Source organism: Trichechus manatus, unplaced genomic scaffold (genome assembly GCF_000243295.1).
Source record: "Trichechus manatus latirostris isolate Lorelei unplaced genomic scaffold, TriManLat1.0 scaffold00088, whole genome shotgun sequence".
NCBI classification, from domain to species: Eukaryota; Metazoa; Chordata; class Mammalia; order Sirenia; family Trichechidae; genus Trichechus; species Trichechus manatus.
The window spans coordinates 8,654,495-8,671,990 of record NW_004444024.1 but is presented as its reverse complement, the minus strand read 5'-3'; the positions used below and the strand labels follow the sequence as shown (position 1 = coordinate 8,671,990).

At 44.1% G+C, this 17,496-nt stretch overlaps 1 protein-coding gene across 1 annotated transcript in view; it reads left to right on the top strand.

The window, feature by feature from the left end:
* Window positions 1-17,496, top strand: part of TENM4 (teneurin transmembrane protein 4) — a 435,533-nt gene that overhangs the window by 183,468 nt on the left and 234,569 nt on the right. The window contains exons 4-5 of the mRNA XM_004382006.3: window positions 9,226-9,324; window positions 10,496-10,731. Coding sequence (XP_004382063.1) covers window positions 9,226-9,324; window positions 10,496-10,731 — 335 coding nt within the window. The remainder of the gene's footprint in view (window positions 1-9,225; window positions 9,325-10,495; window positions 10,732-17,496) is intronic.

Here is a 17,496-nt window from a genome sequence, read left to right as displayed (position 1 = left end):
ATTTTCAGTGTGTTTATTGAATAACTGCACATGGCTGAAAGGAACCAGCAAATAATCGATGGTTCTGATTGCTGCACAGAGCACAGTAGCTACTCTGTCTGCTTGGGTGTCCATTTTTCTCACTTAGGGTCACCCATGGGCGGGGACGTGAGGGAACTTCTTACTTTGAGTCTCCAAGTTTTTTTTAAGGGAAAGGAAGATAGAGCAGGGAGATTTTCCTAATGGTTAGTTCAAGGTGCGAAGGTGGCCCCAGCTCACCTCCCCTACCTCTCAGCCACTGCTCACCTGCCTTTCTCACCCTCTGTCCTCTACATCCATTGATCAAACCGCATGGAACATCATTTTTTTCTTTTTCCTTATAGTTTATTACTCAAATAATAAATGTTCATTGTAGAACAGTTAAAAAATTGAAATAAGCAGGAAGAAAAGAAAATCACATACCCACCACCAAAGGGTAAGCATTGTTAACATGTCAGTATATACTCATACTATTTTATATATATATTTATATATACACACACACACCATATTTTTACACAAATAGCATTTGCCATCTACGTTTGTTTGCCAACCATGCCCTCCCCCAATGAGGTATTTTCGTAAGCGTGCTATGCAATTTTTTTTACATGTCACTCTTAAAAATATATATTTTCATATACATATATAATAATTATATATAAATTCAGTATACATATGTATATGTGAGTGTATGTATGTGTATTTATCAACATTCCCTCAAATCCCAAGCCCATTTGTGCCTCTGTGCCTTTGTACATACTCTTGCACAGCTTGCTGCTGGAGTTACCCTCCTCCTCACTTCTTGGTCTAGCAAAGGGCCACTTTTTCTTGAAGATCCACTTAAAGTGTTTGAGAAAGCCTTCCTCTGCTACCCTGGAGTCCTGTGCAACTGAAGATGTCCTAAAACTTGGAATGGTGCCTAATACAGTGGATAACACAAGTAGAGCTCTGGATCTTAATACTGACCTTTACTGGTTAATGGCAAAAAACTAACAAGGTACAGTTTAAGAGTGATCAGTGACAAGTCTGGCAGATAGAATTGTAAGTGATTTTGACCAGCCTGCCGAGGTGGAAAGAGGATGGGCTTTAGAGTCAGATGGATCTAGATCTCTGCCTTGGCTTTAAAGCTTACTAGTTAGGCAAATTACTTAACATCTCTGAGCCTTGATTTTCCCATCCACAGTTTGGGATAAGATTTTACATCTCTCAATGAGGTTGAGAGGAAGTAAATGAGATATCATGGGACGAGCATGCAGCACAGTTCCTGGCTCTTAGAATGCATGCTAAAAAAGTTATTTCCTGTCCTTTCATATACATCTGCTTCTCGTATCAGGCTTGTGAAGATAAAAGTCATTCAAAAATTATTTATCGAATCTTTTCTGACCAGAGGAGTTGAGGGAAAAAATAGTAGGTTTTACTTCTTCTCTACTTCGGAGAAGTTGTAAGTTTGGCCCTGATGTTCTGAGGGCATAAGTGATGGTTTATTTACTGTAGCAAGTTATTCAGAGCACAGGCTTTAGGGTAAGACACACACTATGCTCAAACCCTCACCCCGGTAATTCACACTAGTGAATAAGGACCTAGACCTTAAATTTCTTCATCTCTAAAATGGAGAAAATAATAGTGCCTTCCTGTTCTAATTATCTATTGTCATATAAAAAACTACTTCAAAGCTTAGCGGCTTAATAAAAAATAGCCATTTGATTATAATTCACAATTTTATGAGCCAGGAGTTCAGGAGGGGCTCAGCTGGGTTATTCTTCTGCTCCATGTGGTGTTGACTGGGGTCAATTGGTGATATTTTGCTGGCAGAAAGTCTAGTCTAGAGAATCCAAGGTGGCTTCACTCACACTCTGGATACCTTGGTGGGAACAGCTGGGAAGCTGGCATCAGTGGGATCCCTCTCCCTCTTGCTGTCTCAGGGTCTTTTCACATGGTCTTCCTAGCAGGGTAGTTGTACTTTATACTTGGTTGCTCGGGGCTCTAAGATACTAGTCAGAAGCTGTTGATCTTCCTAAAGATTTGCCCTAGAACTAGCATAGTGTCACTTTGATCATATTCTATTGATCAAAGTAGTAGTAGGCCAGCCAGGTTTAAGGAGAAGGGATATAGACCCCACATCTCAATGGGAGCAGTGTCAAAGAATTTGCAGCCATCTTTAATCCACTGCACTACCTCAAAAGACTGTTGTAACAACAAGTACAAAAGCTAATGTCTGAAAATGTCTTAGCACACAGTAAGTGCTCAATTACTTACCATGTAGTACTAGTTATTCAATAAATATTTCTTGAATGCCTACTAGGTACCTAACAGGTAAGATATTTAGGAAAACGGGCTCTTACGTTGCAGTAGGGTAAGTGCTATGATAGAGGTAAGCACAGAGAATGTGCTATGTTTCAATTGTCTCTATATACCCAGCACTCAACACGAGACTTGCTACATGGTGGATGCTTAATAAATATTAACACACAGGCAAAATGAATGAATGACAGAACAAATGAGTGAATACATATACTTAACTGAGACTTGCGTAGGGAAAAGAAAAGGCTTCGCAGTGGACCTGGTGCTGTGTGGGCTGCGAATTAAAGGGAAAGCAGGAGCCCTCAGGCAGAGGAAGGGAGGACCTGACAGAGGCACGGCCTGAGCAAAGCCCTAGAGACCCAAGAGAGCAGGGCCTGTTTGAGATGGTTGTCATAAACAGCTTTGCAAGCCCTACCAGAATGGGGAGCCTCCTGATACCAGAGAAACAGTCACAAGTCCCTTCCCTAATTGTCAAACTGAGTCTGTGTTGAGAGTCTAAGATAAATAACTTAGCAAATACCATAACAGCTGGTAGAATGACCAAGAGGGATTTAGATTTTGCTGGCAGGGAAAGAAATACAGTGGAAGGGGAAAGGAAACGAAGGGCTTTAGGGGTAAACCCACTCCTTTCTCTGCACCTGCCATGTCTCTAGCACTCCTCCAGGTTAACCGAGTCCACAGAGAAGTAGCTGGGCCCAGCTATACTCCCTAGAGCTGGGGTAGGATGTTGCCACGTCCCTCAGGTACATCTATGGTCCATTCTGGAGAGAGCCATATGTACAGGGTCCTCCAAAGCCTGGTCCGGTTCTTTTGCACTCTGCAGCATCAGAATCTTAATTGATTTCACAGGGACTGTCTGATTAATAACCCGTCAGGCTCCCGTTAGATGAAGGCAAAGCCAGAGCAGGAAGCTGCCAGACCTCGGCTCTAGCTCATCAGATCTTAGGCCTGGTTTGGGAGCCTGGGGCCCGTTTTGTGGTTATAGTCATTTTGGGGAGCAGCTCACCTACCCTTAGGGATAGAGGGCTATCCTGGTGTTCACTAGCCCCGACCTGGTGTAGTTCCCAGAATGACACATGTTGCCTTCTGGTTGGCCAGGCCAACCCCTGATAATTGCAGGAGGTTGGATTAACAGTCTTCCATCTCATCCAGTGATTCAGTCACACACATACATAAGACACAGCCATTGCCATATAAGAAGCTGTTGGTCTAGTGAGGGAGACAGACCAGAAAATGAATGAAGACAGGACACTGTGGATCATGCTGTCTGATAGAGGGGGCATTCCGAGCAGAGAGGAGGAAGTGTCTCCCTTTGCTTGGGAACATCAAGTTGCAATCATAACAACACTCATATTGCCCTTACTGTGTGCCAGGTACTGTTCTGAGCACTTCACATACAGTAACTCTTTCATCCTCATAGTTATCCCATAAGATACTGTGTTGAGGATCCCCAAGACTACCCCCAAGATTGATGATTCACTAGAAGGACTCACAAGCCTCAGCATATGCTCATACTCAGAGAGCTATGCTTACTACAGCGAAAGGATACAAAGCAAAATCAGCAAAGAGAAAAGGTGCATGGGGCAAAGTCCAGGGGAAACCAGGCATAAGCTTCCAGAGTCCTCTCCCAGTGGAGTCACACAGGACATGCTTAATTCCTCTAGCAACCAATTGTGACAACACATGTGAATTGTTGCCAACCAGAGAAGCTCAGTAAAGACTCAGTGCCCATTGGAGGGTGATCCCATAGGCTACCCCTGCTTGGCACATACCCTAGTGCCAGATACCCAGAAGGAAAGCAGGTGTTTAGCATAAACCATTTTGTTTTCACAAATAGTTTAGGCACAATGAACCAGTTTTATCAGTTAATGGTGGGAACCCTCTTGAAATCTAAGTTCCCAGACACCAGCCAGTAGTCAACCCTGTAAGCATTCCTTTCAGAGGATAGCAGTCAATCAGCTGTGTTAGCTCTTCTGCACAGATAGGTGCGTCTTATTATCATTCCCATTTTAGAGGTAAAAAATCTAAAGCACAAAAAAGTTAAGTGACTAGCCTAAAGTCACACAGCCAGTAAATGGCAGAGCTAGGATCCGTACTGAGGCCAGCTAGCTTCAGAGCCCATGCACCTAAGCACTATCTGATGCTGCCTTCCTAATTATTAAAGATAGCTACAGAGCATGCTTTAGTAGGAGTTTTGCTAGGAGAGAAGAATCCTAAGCAGAGAGTTGTATAAAGGCACAGAGCCAGGAGAGTTTGGCATTTTGGAGAGATGGCAAATAGTTGGGTGAAGTAGCACAGGGACCTCATGGGGATGAGAGTAAATGAGGACCATTTGTGAAGGGCCTTTAGTGACCTGAAAAGGAGCTTACACCTTTTTCTGTTAGGCATAGGGTCCCGGGGTGGTAGAAGTGGAGATGGCTGACCATCAACATCTTTTTAAGTAGGACAGTAACATGATGATATTGGCCTTTTAAAAGGATCACTGTGGCCTGGTTCATTTGTTGTTTCTTTGTTCATTCATTTGTTGAAATTCCAGCTCCATAACTAACTGTTTGTGTGGTCTTGGCCAAGTCACTGACCCTCTGCAAACCTTGTGGTCTTAGCAACAGAATGTGGAGTGTGATTCCTAACTGTCCTGCCTCACTGGACTGTTGTGAGACTCACATACAACAGTGGCTGCCCCAGGGCTTTGTGAGTGGAAACATGGTCCAGACAGGACCAGAAGATGAACTGTTGAACAGGGCTATCCCAAAGAACTACTGGCCTCTGCAGCTTCCTGGCCATTTCCTTCCCAAGTGCCATTTGTTCTGCCCTTGTGAGGAGATCTCAGCCTGCCTTGGGTCGGGCCACATGCTAGGTACTAGGATCAGAGAGATGGACCTGGATGCTGCTGCTTCAGGCAGCTCAGAGACTAGCCCAGTGCCTCCACTTGGCCTAAGGAGAAGCCATTCCTTCCAACTCTAAGAAGAGCTTGAAGAACAGCAGGGTTTGGCTGTGGCTTCTTCTCCAGGTACTCAGTCACCTCCTTCTTGAGAGGCAGTTGGGGCTGTGAAGCTAGAGCAGTTCTGGATTTGAGTCCCATGCCTGCCTTTTTCTTGCTGTATGACCTCAGGCAGTGACTTAATCTGAGTCTCAGTTTCTGTATCTGTAAAATGAAATAATAACACCCACCGATGTAAGGGTCAAAGGAATCCTGTACCTGAGGTCCTCACAGCAGTGAGCAGGAGACCATGCAGGGCCGTGGCCCCAAGACGGGCTCAGTAGCTTAGGGCCCCTATCAGGAAATCCTCATAACTTCTGTTTCTCAGTAGAATGGGAGTCCCAGAGTATCGGGGGAGGGTGAGCAGGAATCTTAATGGAGAGCTCTGGACTGGGAATCAGGACACCTAGGTTTTAGTTTCAGCTCTGCCTCAGACTTGCTGTGTGTATTAGGGTAGAACACAGGCATCTCTGAACATCAGTTTCTGCAGCTATCAAATAGGCCAAATTATTTGACCCAGAACTAAGTTCTGAAATTATAGAATAAGGCAGTAGTAGCATTCTGAATAGCAAGCTTTTTCAGGAAGTGTTCTTGTCCCTTAGTGGGCTAAGTGATTAATATCTGAGTTAGCATAGTGTGGAAGCTCTTCCAGGAGACCTGGCACTGTGTAACTCCACAAATCCTTTATTTGGCTGCATTGTTCTTACCTTGTCCTACCAGATCTGTACTTTTAGGAGATAATAGTCTGCTTGCTCTCTTTCTCTCCCTCTTTAAATAACTGTTTCTTTTTAAATTATAAAAGTAAAAAATGAAAATTACTCTTTATCCAGGCACTAGGAGAGCCCCACTGTTAACATTTTGACCTTAATCCTTTGTTTTTCTTTTCCTGCAAATACATGTATTTATTTGTTTCTGATGGGTCTTAAGCTATAGATTTGAATTATTGAGAGCACAATCCTAGCTTGGTGACACAGGTCAAAGTCCAGGGTGTTCTAGAGAAGTGGGCCATACATCCAGCCTTTAGCCCTCCAGGAAGGAGGCACAAGCCCTTCCCTAGCGCTGTGGGCAGGAGCTGCTCAGGCCAGGCCATGTGGGCCCTCCTGAAACGCAAGAGATGGAGGAAGTAATAATAAAATAGCACCTGCTTCTACCCTTGATTATGCACCAACTGTGCGCCTGCTAAATGCCAACCACACTTCCTTTGCATACCCTTTCATTCAGCAGAATTCAACACATAGTCATTGAGTGCCTACTACTATGGACGAAGCATTCCTCTAGGTTCAAGGCGTACAAACAGTGAACTAGATAGACAGGACACCTACCCTCATGGAACTTAAATTGAGTTAGGAAGAAATATACAAGTAAGCTAATAAATAAATATACACACATATGCATATGCATATATGTATGTGTGTGTGTATATATGTATATGTGTGTGTGTGTGTGTGTGTAAGTGTAATGTCAAGTCCTGTGAGGAAAAGTAAAGTAGAACAAGGGGCCAGAAAGTGATAAGGGAGGTAGGCTGGGAGCATTATAGTTAGAGTGAGAAGGTAATAGTTGAGAAGGAAGAGAGGTTGCTTGATTCAGGCAGATGAAAACAAAGGCTCAGCTTGTTTAAGAAACAGTATGGAGGCCAGTGTATCTAGAGCACAGAAAATGAGGCTGGAGAGGCAGCAGGGGCCAGGTCTTGTAGGATCTGGTAAGGGTTATGGCTGTATTCTAAAAGGTTTGGAAAGCCTTTGCAGGGTTGAGAACAAGAAGTGACAGGATCCAAATTGCACTTTAAGATCTAAAAGGTGAGTGATTATTACCTTTCATGGATGCTCAGAGAGATGAGCTCATCTATCTAAGAGCTGGTGAATGATGGAGCTGGGCCTGAACCCAGGTCTGTCTGGCCCCAGGAACTGTGTGCCTCCCACTGTGTCACAAGACCTCTGATCCCCAGGGCCACCTGCCTGGAGGTAGAAACTTCCACATACCTGCAGTTCCTCCCAAATACTGTGGGAGACCTGTGGGGCATGAACACCACTGGAACAGCTTACTGTCCAGGTTGCTGGGCCCAGAAGGCTCTTCAGGGCTCACCCTAAGGGGAGGTTCTCACCAACAGCGCACTGGTCAGTGTGCCTGGCTATAAGACAGTATTGCCTTGTGCTCTTATTTCCCTTCAAGCTATTAACAGAATGGTACTTGAGGACAGTACTTACAGCTCCTCCTCATTTTGGCTGTGAGGGTGGCCAGGGGGCAACAGTGGAGTGAGAAAAGGTGGTGAAGTAAGGCGGGTCTGAGCTCTGGGTCCCAGGTCCCAGTTCCAGCACTGTCGCTTGCTTACTGTATGACCTTAGAAAAGTCACTTCACCTCCCTGAGCCTTGCTTTGCCAACCTACAAAACAGTGATGATAGTAGTGGCTTCATAATGTTGTGAGGAATAAAATTTAAATTATATAATAGCTGCAAAGCTCCTAGAACAGTGAATAATATATAGTAGGTTCTCCACGGAGAGCAGCTATTATATTTTACGTTAGTACTCCTATAATATTTGAGTAGCTCTTAAAAATTCTTCTAACATCTTCGCATCTTGACTTCCTCGTCTGTAAAATGGGGATAACACTGCCTTCCTCACATAGCCTATTTTGAAGACCCATATAGAAACCTTGTGAGCTTAGTATTGTTATTCCCATTTTACAGATGAAGAGAGATTCAGAGAGGTTAAGGTTTTTACCCAAAGTCACACAGCAACAAAGTGGCATAAAAGGGACTAGAATTCAGGTATTCTGATTGATTCTCAAGACCTGGTCAGTCAGAAGGAAGGTCCCTAGCAGGGCAGGGTCCAGATGTTGGCTTTCTGCAGTCAGTCCTTCCCTCAGGTGCTTGCAACAGAATGAAGCCACCACTGGCTTGTTAGAAATGGTTTACTGCAGGATTTTAAAGTGAGGTGGCAGCAGTCCTGAAAATATCAGAAAACAGGATCCAGTGTGCACAGGTGTGAATGATGTCACTTAATGGGCATGGTTGAGACCAAAAAGGGCAAGTGTGTCTGTCTTCACTCTGGGTTAGAAATAGGAAACTCACAAAGTGCTGCACTGCCCTCAGTGCATTTGGGGAAAAGAAGAGCACTCCCCTCTGACTTCTGTGGGGCACCATCTTTGCTAATCTGCTAATCATTCATCACCCAGGCACCTACATTGGTAAAGGATCACAAGTACTCAAAATATGGTCCATGAGCCAGCACCATCAGCATCAACCTGGGAACTTGAGAGAAATGCATATTCTCAGGCACCATCCCAACCTACTGACTTAGAATCTCTAGGGGTGGCCTAGGAATTCACAGCTTTCCAGATGATTCTGATGTCATTGCTTTAGAGAAACAGTGCTTGTTTTTTTTTTTTTTTTTTGAGGAGGGGGTTACAAAATGACTGTCACTATTTACTGTTTAAGCAAATGTAGGCAGCATCAAGTAGGAGAGAAATCACAGACTTTGGAACCAGGTAAAACTCAAAGTCCTGCTTTGATACTTACTGGCTGGTAACCTTGGACAAGTCCTGTTACCTCTCCATATCTCAACTTCCTCATCTGTAAAATGGGGGCTAACACTGCCTTCCTCACATAGCCTATTTTGAAGATTTGAGATAATGGATATAACATGCCTAGCTCAGTGCCTGACACATAGTCAGTCCTCATCAATGATAGCTATGACTTGATGCACACAACTGTCAGACATTCAGGTTTGTATAGAGAACGCGCTCACTGATGGTCTGTGCCAGGTGTACCCTTGCACATGCGGCTTGCACACAAACTCATCGCCTGGAAACTGTGTCCCGCTGGTCTCGCGCACAGCTGCACCAAACAGCCACGTTGTGTGTTTCTCTACTGCCCCCCGTCATCGATGCATGACTCATTGCTTCATTCATGTCTCCATGTGTGCGTAGAAACCTAGGCAAGCAGCCATTCCTAGGGACATTGCAGGACAACCTCATTGAGATGGACATTCTCAGCGCCTCCCGCCATGATGGGGCTTACAGTGACGGGTAGGTGACATCCCCATGCTCCTCCTCTGAGTGCACTCTCCCCATGACTCCTGCACTTGCATGCAAATCCTGAGACCTTTCCCTGGGATCTCTTGGGGAAGATGATGCCATATTGCATGCCCATCCCAAAGTCCATGTTCACCTTGCAAGGGTTTATCTTTGGAATACTCTGTCCCCCAGCATATTAACAGCAGTCTCGTTAATATGCAGCTCCTGGCATCTCATTGGCTGCCTTTGCCATTCTGAAAACCATCTCATGTAGCAATTTTTATGTAGCACAGGCCTTGTGAGTATGTATTCTATGGCCTGAGGCTTCTTGTATCCCAGTAGGGGTGGGATTACCCTGAAACTGGGTGGTGAGACTTCCCAGGCTGTGTGTGCAAATCCATCCATAGCCATGGTTAAAGCCAAGCTGTGGAGGATTTCCTGACACCTCATTTGGCCACAACCATGTGCACTGACTGTGCCATGCTGCCCTCAAGACTAGCTAGGATACACTGCCCATCTGCCCTCCCAGGCAGCTTTCACCAGGGGTTCAAAGGCAGTAGTCTGGCTTCTGAGCACAGTGCTTTGAAGGCATTTGCTGCCATAGGCTATGTAGCAGCTATGAGAGGACTCTTGGCCATGGTGGAGCTTCATGGTAGTGTATTGACTCCAACTCCTACAATACCCCCTTTCAAAAGGAGGGTATTCCATTCCTCAGTCAAAGTACACTGGCAAAGCAGATATTGGAGGGAGAAGGAAATTTTAGGTTTTGTTGTCTCCAGGGGACAGAACAGAATATGAGATACTTTGCAAGTGACTGCCATACTCTCAGAGAACCGATAGCTCATTCCCCAAGAAACAGCATCCCAGCCCCATCCCTTCCCAGGAAAACGATCTCAGTGCCCAGTGTCCTGTCGAGTTGGTAACACCTTCTGCCTTGGCTTGGATGATTTTCCCCACTGGTAGGACTGCCCCATTCATGTTCCGTTATAACATGTCTTCATGTGCTCTGTTTTTGTGGTCTGTTACTTGGTTCTTTTTTCCATCCCCTCCTGTCTTTTTTGTGGTAATACTCTCTTTCCAGGCTCCTCTGCATGCTTCTGCTGCTGCCTCTGTCCTCCAGGTTTATCTGGAGTTCCTGATGATAAGCAGACCCTGACACTCTCATGCTTCTCTCCACCTACAGGCACTTCCTCTTCAAGCCAGGAGGCACCTCCCCGCTCTTCTGCACCACATCACCAGGGTACCCACTGACATCCAGCACAGTGTACTCACCTCCGCCCCGACCCCTGCCCCGCAGCACCTTTGCCCGGCCAGCCTTTAACCTCAAGAAGCCCTCCAAGTACTGTAACTGGAAGTGTGCAGCCCTGAGCGCCATCGTCATCTCAGCCACACTGGTCATCCTGCTGGCTTACTTTGTGGGTAAGCACCTACCTCACCCCAGCTTCCCTTGGCACCCCCTTGGCCCAGAGGGCACCAACCAAGACACCTGTGGGCACTGAAGGCACCTTACCAGCATGGCAGACAAAGTACACAGGGCGAGCCAAACAGCCTCGGAATGCTGGATTGGCCTTCACCCCCCAAACCTGTCAAGGGTCGGCCCTTCAGGTCCCTCCTGTCCTCCCCTCTGCCAGTTAAACAGAGATGTTCTTATAACCAGAAAGGAACCTTAGCATCTGTTCTTCCATGTTGGATTTTTGGACACCTAGTATTGAGGCATAGGCACTCACTAGGACTGGGCTTTGAGGTAGAGATGTATGACATGAGTGTCATAGACTGGTGTCACTGCAAATGAAGTGACAAGTTGGAGAGGTTGGCCAGCAGGCAGGCCTCTCTCACTGGTGCCATGTAGCTGCAATGAGGAGAGGAAAGAGGCAGAATGCCCTGGAATTTGAGAGAAACTGTCAAAGATGGGATTGTGCTGACCTCAAGCCAGGAAAGCATGTCTGGAGGTGAGGGTCTGTCAAGGTGGCCTGAAAGTGTTGTGGGAACTAAGGTTCAGAGTTAACCCATGGTCAGGAAATCAGGGAAATCCCCAGTGAGGAACAGTGGGTCCCGGTGAACAATTAGAGTGGGGCTGAGGGAAGCAAAGAGATACCGAGAAGCACTGACTTGCGGCTTCTTACCTGATCTCAGTGCTTCACCTGGATGAGAAACTCCTCCTGACCCACTGCCTTGATAAAACAGGATGGCTCCCATCATGCATTCTTTTGATGTATTTGTAACTCAGTCTGGTTACTTCTGACCTCTCTCTTTGGTCTTCTCACGGGAAGATATTAATCTAGAAGAAATTTATGTGCATTGTGTAAGTCTGCTGCCGTTATGTAAAACAGCCTGTTGGTAAAGACACTCAAAGAGAGGTTGGCTTAACTCAGTGTCATTTCCACCCTTCAGATTCCATGTAGGATTCTAAGATTTAAGGTTGGTCAGGGCCAGCTTGAGAAGGCCTTGAACACATGGAATTCTGAGATAATTCTGTTAAGCAAAGGCTTTTTTTTTCCCCCTTCAGTTATAAGCTCAATAAATGGAAATAGGACTAACTGGTAGAGAGTCTTAAGAGGATACAGTGCCTCCCAAAAGAACTTTGTAGCAAGCAAAGTCATTATGGAGGAAAAGAGCTGTCTTGAGAGGTAGTAAGTGCTCAGTTACTACAAATGATTAATCAAATGTGGAGAAGGAATTTGAGCAGGGATAAGTGTGGGTGACGTAAACCGTAAGGTCACTTCTCTCTCAAGAGTCCTGAATTTTACGAAAATAAGTAATCAGGAAGATGATAGTGCTGTAAATAGGGAGATCTCCATATTTCAAACTATAATAAACCTCCTCTGATATGTTAGGTCTCTCTTCCCCTCATGAAGATTGGCGTAGAGGATTTCATGGCTCTAAGGCCAGGATGGCAAATATGTTTCATCTTTTCTTCTATAGGATTAGTGCTTGCTGCCTAGAATGCTGTGTTGAGAAGGATTCTGAGGCTATATTCAGACTTAATGGAAAAGAGTCTCTGTAACTGATTAGTGATGTCTTTAGTGGTCACAAGAGTGGAGAATACTGATGCCATGCCAGGTATTTGCCATTCCTGCTATGGGTCGTTGGGTAAAGGAACATCCCAAACTGAGCAAGGTCAGGGCCCACCCAGACTCTGTGAGAGAAGTGTCATTGAATTGGGATACAGGTGAGGGTCATGAGGTTTCAAGCACCACCACCTGGCATGAAAGTTTCTTTCTGGCACCACCAATACTGTGTTCTCACCAACCATTGGCACAGGTCTTTCTTTTGACATTGTTATGTTTCCTAAATGAGTAGACTTTTGGACAAGGAGTGTCACCATTAATATACTTTGAGAAAGTATGTTTGTCAAGAGTCAGGTAGCTTGCTACACATAGACATCAACTTGTTTTGTATTGAAGTTTTAAGGTTTATACTGTGTAGCCTGGTTCAGGGAGAACAAATCCTTACATGATTTAAAAAGCCCTCTCCTATTTACCAACCCATGGGCTTCTTTCTCCCCTATGTAATAAGAATACATGATCAGTCTCCAACTATCTACAGACAGAGGCTGTTGTAGAAGATAATGAGCTCCCTGTCATAGAATAGGTGCAAATAGAGCCTTGATGACCACTTACCAAGAATAAGATTCAAGCAGTGACTGGATGACTTTAAATTTTTCTTCCAACATTGATAGTCTTTGCAATCTATGATTTTATAAATTTTATTTTTCATTCAGCAAACCATATGGAGTACTTGCTTTGATCCAAACACTTTGCTAAGTGCTAGGGTTAAAGAATATGTCCCCTATCCTTGAGGCATTCATAGCTTAGAAGAAGATACAGCTATGTAAGCAGGCAGGTATAAAACAGTAATTGGGGCAGCTCAGGGGCTGTAGGAATACCCAGCTCCTCCCAGAAGGACTGGGGATGACTTCCTGGGAAAGATGGTATTTTAGCTGAATCATGAAGTAGAGGTTAGCTGGAGCAGACATGAAAGAAGGGTATTCTAAACTGAGGGAATTTTCAAAGACTAAAAAGAGGATGATGTGATAGTGAAGACACTTCCTTCAGATGATGTATTTGTGGAATGTGGGAGAGTGGGCCCAATTGTAGCTAATACAGCTAATAATGTAGCTAATAATGGTCAGATTATGAAGGCCAATTAGAGGCCAAGTTAAGGACCTTATTGGATGAGCAATGGGAAGCCATTGAAGGGTTTTAAGCAGTGCAGGATATAATCAGATTTTCATTTTCAAAAGATCAGGGGAGAGGAAGGACTAGAAGGCAGGCCTGTTAGGGAAGTATTGTAATAAACTAATCGGGAAAAGCTGAAGGCCTGAACTAAGACCACGATGACGTAGGAAGAGGAGAAGGGGTGGATCAGAGGTCAATTTAGGAAAATTTGTGTCTCTGGTTAGGAATGGTCAGTTCATTGATAACGTGTCCTCGGCAAGAATATATTCTTCTGATAAAATTCTGTGTAAAAACATTAAGACTTGAATCTAGATTTCATATTTGAGGACTGGGTCAGTTTGGCAAGCCTGGCGTGTTCCCTTTATTACCTGGAGACTCAACAAGGTTTTGGGGAAGAGTTTAGACCCAACATCTAACAGACGTGGATTCCATTCCCATCTCTGCCACGTAGCAGCTGTATGCCTTTGGGTAATCACTCTCTTTCTGGGCCTCCTATTTCCTCAGCCCATTACCTCAGAAGGATGTTTGTGAGGTTGGAGTAAACCAATGCAGCTGGACAGGTGGCATCCTTGTTGCTTGGTCTCCAGCTGCTGGGGGCAAAGTATGTGCATCTTATTGCTTGGCCATAATTACAGGCTGTGATGACTAACTTGTAAGGAACTATCAATTATTAAAAATCAAATTAATCGTCTCAGTCAAGCACGAATATCCTTAACAAAGACTCTTTTTCCAGCAGACCAACTGATGTAATCAACAGGCAAAAGCACAGATATTTAATTAGATTTTTGATGAAAAATTGTGTTTAATTTCAAGTATAATCAATTATTAATTACTGTAATGAGTGAGTCTGACTGAGTTTACTAATTAACTCATTTAAAAATTATGAATAACCTTTTCATTTGTAATTATTTTCTACATCCTATCAAGTTCCAGACAAGAATTGTATCGCCTCACCAGCAGAGGGGGAGGCAAAAACAGAGGGCTGAAAAGAATTTTTCTTCTGCTGGTATCTGCTCAGGGCTGCCATATCTGAATGGTAACAGTGACAGATGTATTTGAAGTTAAGTTTCTTAGTTGGTAAGTTTCTTGAGAAATGAGCAGCCAGTGACCTTTCATTTGCAGAGACTTGTACAGCTGTTTTCATAGGAAGATAGAGAAATTGGAGTCAGTGGTTGCCATCTCCTCTTCCCCTGGCAGGGTGACTTGGCTCTTCTGGCCTGGATGGGAATCCTAGGGAGTACAGTCACCCAGGCTGTAGGATCTCTTCAGAGGAAAAAGACATATTTTTATCTCCAAAGGATACCCACTTAGAAAGGCAGCCATTGAGGAAGAGTTTACATTGCTTTACTCACTTCTACTCCCTATTAAGAAAATTTTGGGGTCATTATTAGTCTCCATGTGAATATCTTGCCTTTTCTTTTCTGTAGGAAAGAAAGATCCTGTCCACAGAACAAGATGAGGAGAGAATGATATAAGAGGAAGGCTAGTTACAAGTCAAACCATGAAGCTTGTATAACCATGGCAACAATATTTTATAGCACTTAGTTGTTTTTCAGACATTTTCACCAAAAAAAAAGGAGTGTGGTATACAAAGTAATAAAAATAACAGGGGCCACTGTTTATCATGAATAAGATGGTTTAGCTTTGATTGTGTGTCCACATGCCCCTCTGTTCTAAGCACTTTCTCATTGAGTCCTCCTAACATCCCTGTGAGTTATTGTCACCAATTTACTGATGCAGACACTGAAACCCATTGAACGGAACCTACCCCACTGTTTCATGTTAAGTGGCAGAACTGTGATCCACCCAGCTCCAGGCTCTCTGGCTCTTGAGCTTATGCTTTTTTTTTTTTTAAAGTTTTTTTTCTCTTGTGCTCACAGTCTTAACTCTTGCTAATAGCTTCCCGTTTAAGTATTTGGACTTTTGATTTTTGACCATGTGCCCAGCTTTGGGCCAAGACCATTGTGTGCATCATCTCTCTGAACGCCCATAACAGTCCAGTGGGGTGAGTATTATTTTCTGTATTTTCCAAATGAGGAAACTAAAGCTCAGAGATGCTAAGCAACTTGCCAGAGTCACACAACCAGTAAATTACATAGCTGAGATTCACATTAAGACTTTAGATTCCAAAGGCCAGTACATTGTAGGTCCTGGGCTTGAACAGATGATGTAGAATCGGAAGATCCGACTTCAGTTGGTGGACCACTGGCTGACTGTGTGAACTTGGGCAAGTGACTTAACTTCTCTGAGCTTCAGTTTTCACTTTCCCTACTGTCATTATAATGGACATGGTTGGAATGATTAGCCCCACTTTACAGAAGAGGAAACTGAGAAAAGCATCATGATTGAAAGAATGGGTTCTTAAATTAAGCTGCCTGCTTTCAAATCTCAGCCCTGCTGCCTTCAGGCTTTGTGCACTTAGGCAAGTTTACTCAACCTCTTGGAGCCTCAGTTTCCCCATCTGGAAAACGAGGATAATAATAATAATGACTACATCACAGGGTTATTGTGAGGTTCCAATAAGATAATTTGCATAAAGCACCTAGCCCGCTGTCTGGCACAGAGTAAGCACTCAACAAAAGTGAGATACTGTTACTATTAATAGTGTTATTAGTATTACCATATTTTTACCCAAATAACGTGTACATTCTACATTTGTTTGCCAGCTGTGCCCTCTCCCTGTGAGGTATTTTCATAAGCGCCAGTATGCCAATTTTTTTTCACATTTTTCTGTGAAAAAAGTTAGCATGGTACACTTACGAAAATACTTTGTAGGGGAGGAGGGGGAGGGCGCAGCTGGCAAACAAACATAAAAGGCATGTGTTATTTGCTTAAAAAATATAGTATTAGCATTACATATAAGGAAATATTAGTAGCTTTTGAGTAGAACTAGACCTGTCTCACAGCAGCACCTATGGTCTTCCCAGGCTGTGTTAGTCACAAGGGCAGCTGACAGAACAACCAGGGGGATCTGTCAGAAAACATTTGTAGGGATGTCTCCCTGTTCCAGGGAAGCAGCTACAAGAACAATCAGCACCAGAAGAGTACCTCACATTATTTCTTTAACTAGGACAAAAGCCGATTTTTGCTTTGCTGACAGTTGCCTCTGCCCAGATAAAACTGACAGCTTCCCTCATGTTCTGAATCTGTGTAAAAAGTAGACACTGGGTACCACAGAAGAGCTATGGCTTCGTATCTTGACGACTCTTCAAGCACCTGTCTTGCCAGCAAGGACTTTGGAGTAGGAGATGAAAAAGGCTTGTTAATAATACAAAAACCAGGAATGGATTTACATTTAAACAGAGACCAGGATTTTTTCCATCATTAGTTCCAGGTCCACCCTGCAGGGCAGGAGTGTCAGTCACAGTGACTTCTCTAAAGCACCATGGTGTTTTGACTGGAAAAGAAGACAGGTTTCAGAGTCTGGTCAACTTGGTAGAAATCTCAACTCTGCCTCTCTCCATCTGTGTAACCTTTGTGATCCTTGGTTTCCTCACCTGCTAGGTAGGAAGAATAACAGTACTTCCTTCATGAAGTTATGAGGATTAAATGAGGTGATGTTGAAAAAGCACAGATGATGTTGGAAAAATGTGGATTATGATAAAAGGGGAGCCTTGGTGGCACAGTGGTTAAGAGCTATGGCTGCTAACCAAAAGGTTGGCAGTTCGAATCCACCAGCTGCTCCTTGGAAACCCTATGGGGCAGTTCTACTCTGTCCTGTAGGGTTGCTATGAGTCAGAATTGACTCAAAGGCAATGGATTTTTTGTTGGATGTTAGAGGGAGTCCCTTACTGGTGACCCTGGGAGATTATCATTACCCCTCCTTGGACCTTTGTTATCTCAACCTGATGATCCTTTAAGGTCCTTCCCTCTTCTCTGCCTGTAGGAAATTGCACAAGGACACAAAGGGTGGAGTCACAAATGTGAGCTGCAGCAGTCTCTGGGTGACTACAGTGGAATAAACATTCCAACATACTCTATAGCAATGAAGGATTTTTTTTTTTTT